Genomic DNA, 6,861 nt, shown 5'->3' with positions numbered 1-6,861 from the left:
GAAAATTAAAATTCGAAAATTTTTTCTAAAGCCTCCAGGGGACTTCGTTTTCGCACGAAAAAATTTTATGTGCCCTTATTGCATCCGGACCCATAATTTTAGTTAAAGATACGTCTCCGGTTGAAAATGATTTTCTTTTGAACTAAAAATTCAGCCACTGAATTTTTCCATGAATTTACCTTTCCCTTTTTGGTTGAAAATTTATATTTTCTAATTGAAAACTGATTAAAATTTTTCCTTTCGGTATGAAAAAAATTTGTTAACTAAAAATTAACTGGCCCTAGTTGAATAATCTATCGTTTTAGTTAAAAATTAATTTCTTTAGTTGAAATCTTCTTTGTAAAAAAAAAGCTTTTTGGTTTAAAATTCAACCAATTCAGTAGATGAATCATCATTTTCGTTGAAAACTCATCACTTTCTTCGAAAATTTAACTATTCTGTTGAAAATTCGTTTTTGTTTTTTGTGTTGAAATGTTAATTTACAAATAATTTTAGGTCCTCGGACTGCGAAATGATAGCAAATTACCGAGTCCAGGCGGAATTAAGTGCAATTGACAGCACATACGACGGAAAAAGCATTGTTTTGGGAACAGTTGACGGTTGCGTTTCAGTGTTGGGGATTGCTGATCCAATGAAAACAGAAATGAAAGAATATCTCTCCAATTTGCCTTCTCGCGATGAAACGGTAACTATTATCAAAACATTTCCATCACCTCAGACATACTTGCACACACAAAAAAAAAATCGTAAACAGCGGGGAGAAAAGTAAGGTTAAGTTCAAATTCACGCGGCATGTGTTTCTTCCCTGTGTTTTCAACATTTGATGCCAGGCACATTGATCAAATGGAGTGAAAATGAGTGTGAATAACGGAAGTGAATGCAAAATTATAAAAAAAAAAGATAAAATTGTATTATTCTAGAAAAACTAACCTTTATTTTCCGGAAAAGGCAGAGTCCTTTCCCTTTGAAGTTGAAAGTCGATTTTTGGTTTTACATTTCGAATAATAAGAGATCATGTGTTTATCTATCAACCTAAACGCAATTTTTCACCTTTTATTAATCTTTTACTCGGTTTTTAACGAATTTATGGTGTAAAAATGTATAAACAGACACAAGCGTAAACACACATAAAGAGACTGAATGCAAAGATATTATAAACGCCGATGCTGAATCGGAATGGGAGTGACGCAGGGTTGGCAAGTTAAAAACAAAAATGTGGGTGGAGCCAAAAGTTGGCTGCAGTGTGACCGCAAAATTTAAAAATATAATTGACACGCTTTTTGTTTGTTTTTTATAACATTTTTTTTTGAATAAATTTAGGGCTACTTGAATATTTAGGTAAATTCAGAAAGAAAAAGATAAAATTCACTTTAAAAGGTTTTATCTTGGGAAAAATGGACATAATTTAATTTTTATTGTAAGCACTTTGTAATTCAATTAAAAATAATTAAATTTTGTTTTAAATTGAACATTTTTTTAGATTGCTAATTTGGCGTACATTTTTCGAGAAATACAAGGAAAATATTTCAAAATTTTGTATGCTTTAATGTAACGGCGCCATAAATTTACGAAATATATAACTGAGTTTTTCGAAATTTTAAATAAAATTACGAGAATTTACGAATTGCGAAATTTGTAAATTGATCATAATTTTCCAAAATTTATCATCGTCGTGATATAATTCTGCCAAATGAAGAAAAAATCTCTAAATGATGAAAAATATCGAAAATATCAAAACCGAAACAAAAAACTTCCGAAAAATGAAAACATAAGAAAATTTAAATCAATAAAAAAAATAAGCTTGAAAATTCCCGGAATTCCAAATCGCCAAAGTTTCTAATTCCCAATAAAATTTTGTTTAATATTTTGATCGGTTAAAAACCAATTTTGTTTGATTTATTTATTAAAATATATATCATTGAAGTACGCACGGCATAAAATAATATAATATTTTAACAGTTAAACAGAAAAATAATGAATATTTTTTGTGAGAAATTTTAAATCTTGTTAATTATACATTTTTGAACTAAATTTTCAGTAAAAACATTCAATTTTCCAACAAAAAACTGAATTCTCAACAAAAATATTCAATTTTAAACCCAAAAGAGGAATTTTCTACCAAAAAAGATATGGTTTTAATAAAATACAAACATTTTCAATTAAAAAAGGCAAATTTACAAACCAAAATTAGAATTGTTTACTTCGCAGATAGAAAAGTAAAATTTAAAAAAAAATCGAATTTTCAGAAAAATTTAATTATTTTCTACCGAAAATATAAATTTGCAAGCAAAAATAGAATAGCTACATCATAAGTTAAATTAATTAATTTGAAACTAAAAATAATTTTGAACCCACAAGATGGATTTTCTATATGAAAAAAAAACGAATTTTTAAATAAATATATTTTTTTATAACCAAAGAAATAAATTCTTAACAAAAAATAGAATATATAAAATTTTCTATAAAACGGGCATTTTTCAACGAAAAATATTACATTTCTATCGAAAAAAGGTAAGTTTTCTAAAAATAATGAAATGGTAAAAGTGAATTTTAAACTAAAATGATAAATTTTCAGCTAAAAAAATTCATTTTTAACCAAATACATGCGTTTTTAACTACGAGTGTAAATTTTTTGCCAAAAATAAGATACTTAAATTTTCAATCAGTAAAGTAAATTTTCAACCTAAAAAGAAACAAATTTTGACCAAAATAGTTACATTGTCAACCATAGAAATTCATTTTTAACAAAAAAATTGAATTTTTCAACTCTTCTACCAAAAATAGAGGGATTTTAAAAAAATGCTTTAGATTTTACCTGAAACAAATTAATTTTCAACTGAAAAAATTAAATTTTTATTTACAAAAAAAACTTAATTTTCAATCAAGTCATAGTGAATTTTCAACGAAATAGTATAATTTTGAACCAAGAAGATTACATTTCTATCAAAGAAGATAAATTTTCAACAAAAAATGGAGCAAATACATTTTCAGTTAAAAAACTAATTCTAAATAAGAAAAAACAAATTTTCAACCAATAAGATAAATTTACAACTAAAATAGACGAATTTTTAACAAAGTACATACATTTTCAACCCAATAGTTGAATTTTTAAAGGATCTTTCAACCAAAAAATGATATTTTATTCAAAAATAGTTGAATTCAACCAAACAGGATGAATTTTCAAAAAAATAGTTTCGAATCATCAACCAAAAGAGATAAATTTTCAATTAAATAGTTGCGATTTTTTACCATAATTATAAAATTAACTTCAACTTTAGTTTTTTTTTAAATCCCTAACTTTATCAGGTTTGCCCTGACTTTCTGTCATTTAAAAAAGTATATGTTTATTTCGCTCTAAAATGTTTTTGTAAAAATATATATATTAATTATGATTTATATTTGTTCAAACAATAAATGCTTTAAATTCTCTTAAATTCTGAGCATATTAACGAGAACATTTTCTCAACATAAATTCTTGGGCATTTAAGAACGCTTAAGTAGCATACCTAACAGAGTTCTGAGCCGGTTATATTACTTTGAGAACGGTAATGAGAATGAGAATATTACCAAGAATATAACGGAGATATAAATTCTCTGAGAATTTATGAGAATCTCAAAATTTATTTTAATTAATAGAAAATTGCATTTTTTCGTTAACTTTTCGGTTGAAAATTCAACCAAATAATTTTATTTTCTACCAAAAAGATGAATTTTTAACTAAAATTATGAATATTTAACTGGTTTTTAAATTTTAACCAAAAGAATGACATTTTTTAAACAAGAAGCCCAATTTGATACAAAGAAGACACATTTTTAACAAAATACACCAATTTTCCATGAAATAGTTGAATTTTCAACTAAAAAGTGCCAGATTTTCAACCAAAACTGAAATAGTTAAATTTTAAGTTAAAAAAAATTAAGTCACAACCGGAACAGTTAAATTTTAATAAAAAAATATAATTTTTTTACTAAGACGGTGAATAGTTCACTAAAATACTTTGAATGTTCAAAAAAGACAATTAATCTTTTTTATATAATTTAATCTTAAATATGATTTGAAAAAGAATACGTGAATTTTCAACAAAAAAAATCAAGTTTGCAATCCAGTAGATGAATTTCGTACTAAAAAAGGTCAATTTTCAATAAAAATTATGAAATTTTCAAACAAGAAGATTAATTTAACTCTTTTTTTGAAAGTTTGTCTTTTTTATTTTAAAGTTTACCTGCTTTAGCAGAAATTAAATCTTTTTTGTTAAAAATGCAACAGTTTAGTTTGAAATTAAGCTATTACACTATTTTGTGAAAACGCGACTATTTCGTCGAAAATATACTTTTTTTTAAATTTATATGTTGGTGTTTAAAAATGAACTGAAATATTTTCTGGATGAAAATTCAACTAATAAAAAAAAATTTATTACAAATTCATCTGTTTTAGTGCAAAATTGATCTTTTTTGGATAAAAATGCAACTATTTGATACAGAATTTAACTATATTCTTAGAAATTCATCCTTTTTGATTGAAAAACTTCGTCTTTTTGAGTTGAAAATGCAATTTTTTGTAGAAACTTATTTTTTTGTTACAAAAATTCAATTTTTGATGTTACTGAGTTAACTGAAATCTTTTTTGGACGAAACTCAACTTTTTTGTAATAAAAAATTCTTCTGCTTTAAGATAAATATCATATTTTTGGATAAAAATGCAAGTATTTGCTAGAGAATTCAACAATTTTGTTAAAAAGTCATCCTTTTTGGTTAAAAATTCGTCTTTTTAGATTGAAAATTCAATTTGTTTGGTAGGAAATTATTTATTGTTATAAAATTCATAGTTTGACCGTGAAAACTGGACAAAAATCTTTTTCATCAAAAAATTCAACTATTTTTTTAAATGTATCTTTTTGATTTAAAACTTCAACTGTTATAAAAGAAATTTCATTTTTTGTATGAAAATTAAACTTTTTTGTTCAAAATCGTTCTTATTTGCTTGATAATTCAACTAATTTCTTTAAAACATTCGGTTGAATTGCTTTGTTAAGAAATCACTTTTTTTGTTAAAGATTTATATTTTAAGTCGAAAAATTATCTCGTTGGTTAAAAGTTTAATTATTTTGTTATAAATTAATTTTTAACATTGTAAATTTTTTTATTGAAGTCTTATATCTGGTTGAAAATTTAACTGTTTAGTGGAAAATACTTTTTTTTTGTTTCGAATTTAGTTTTTAACAGAAAATGGAACTTTTCCATTTTTTAAGGTTGATATTTTTCAGTTAAAAATTCGCGTTTTTTTTGGTAAAAAAATTATTTTTTAGTTTGAAATTTCCTTTTTTTGTGTAAAAATTCATTCAGTTTCGTGGAAAATTAATTTTTTGTTGAACTGTCATATTTTTTGTTTAAAAATTGCATTTTTGTAAAGAATATTTGTCTTCTGGTTTGAAGGTTCAATAATTTAGATAAACTTTTATTTATTTTTTGACTGAAAAATCTCTATTTGTTGGAAATTCGTCTTATTGGTTTTAAAATTCTTTTCTTTTGTTGTATAAATTTCCTTCTTTTTTGATTAATATATAAACTATGACACTTTTTCGTTGACAATTTGTCTTGTTAGGTTGAATAGTCAACTATTATGTTAGAAATCCAATTATTTTGTTAAAGAGTTATTTTTTAAAGTAATAAAAACTTTTTTTTTTTAAATAAATTAACACATTTGAAAATTGTTAAGTATTTGACCGCTGATATAACCTCAACAATAAAAATATTGTTAAAAATCATAAATTCTCCTAAATTCTGTCATATTCTCGGTTATATAACCTGAACTTAAATTCTCGGGAATTTAAAAACTCTAATACCTAAGCCGGTTCGAGACCACGGTTGTGCTCCTAAATAAACGACAGTTAACCAGCGACTGGTAATTTATCGACTGACGATAATGGTTCGTGTCCATGTTCATAACAAATAGGAGCATGTACTACTGACTGATGATAAGACAGGAACTAACATTGACGATCGATGTCAATGTAAAATTCTATATTATCATCAGACAAGTACGTATCTAGATTAACTTTAATCGGCAAGGTAGAAATTCAAATTGTCTTTAATCGATAAAATAGGAATTGGGCAGCTTTCTAAAAACACAACATGGGACTGGGGGAATCCCCAAGGTCTCGAACTTTGTAGAAGCATAAGTGGAGAGGATACAAAATAGGGGTCGGTAAAACAGTGACCTGACATTTACCAAAAGATGATAATGGTTCATGTCCGTGCTAAGATGCCACCAGTGATCGTGATTCTAAATTTTGTAAACAGTAAAAATCAGGTTATTAAAAGCACCTTGCAGATTACTGACTCGTAACATCTTATCACGGACACGAACCATTATCATCTGTCGGTAACCATATACCTGATTACATCTTTTTAATTTGGTGGTAGTAAAATTATAAAATGGGTATTTTATTATTGGTTTTTTTATTTTTAGCGATCCTTTTCCGGTTGGCTTCGGCGGGTTCCACCCGTGGGGCTTTTGCCGGTGGCTAATTTTTCTTGCATCGCTCGAAGGATCGCTAGAACTAAAAAATACTTCTCTGGAATGGAAAATGATTGAGCTTGTGAAATTTTGAAAATGTATCGGGACATTGTCATTTCAGTGGAAAAGGAAGATGGAAAAACAACGAGCTGCTATTAAATTCAAGGCGGCTGCAAGAATTGCGAGAGTTACGCATGATTTGAATAATCTTGTGAGGATTGGAAATTCAATTGCTGACACTCCTAAGGAAACCAAAAATGAGGAAATTAATTAAATTTTTGGATTTATTATTAATCTATGTAAAAAAGATATTATTCTGATTAAGAATTCTGTATTGCCTACCA

The 6,861-nt window shown here is 26.1% G+C and overlaps 2 protein-coding genes across 2 annotated transcripts in view; one reads left to right on the top strand and one right to left on the bottom strand.

The window, feature by feature from the left end:
* Positions 1-1,137, bottom strand: part of LOC117176224 (transformation/transcription domain-associated protein) — a 65,941-nt gene extending 64,804 nt beyond the window's left edge. Inside the window, exon 1 of the mRNA XM_033366365.1 lies at positions 931-1,137. The gene's annotated coding sequence lies outside the window, so the exon portion shown is untranslated. The remainder of the gene's footprint in view (positions 1-930) is intronic.
* The window catches only part of LOC117176232 (NACHT and WD repeat domain-containing protein 2), a 42,657-nt gene extending 35,796 nt beyond the window's left edge, over positions 1-6,861 (top strand). Inside the window, exons 25-26 of the mRNA XM_033366378.1 lie at positions 496-685; positions 6,639-6,861. Of these exons, the coding sequence (XP_033222269.1) occupies positions 496-685; positions 6,639-6,791 (343 nt within the window). The 3' untranslated portion in view covers positions 6,792-6,861. The remainder of the gene's footprint in view (positions 1-495; positions 686-6,638) is intronic.

The sequence above is a fragment of the Belonocnema kinseyi genome, chromosome 1, assembly GCF_010883055.1.
Source record: "Belonocnema kinseyi isolate 2016_QV_RU_SX_M_011 chromosome 1, B_treatae_v1, whole genome shotgun sequence".
Taxonomy (NCBI): Eukaryota; Metazoa; Arthropoda; class Insecta; order Hymenoptera; family Cynipidae; genus Belonocnema; species Belonocnema kinseyi.
This window is presented reverse-complemented; position numbering and strand designations above follow the sequence as displayed.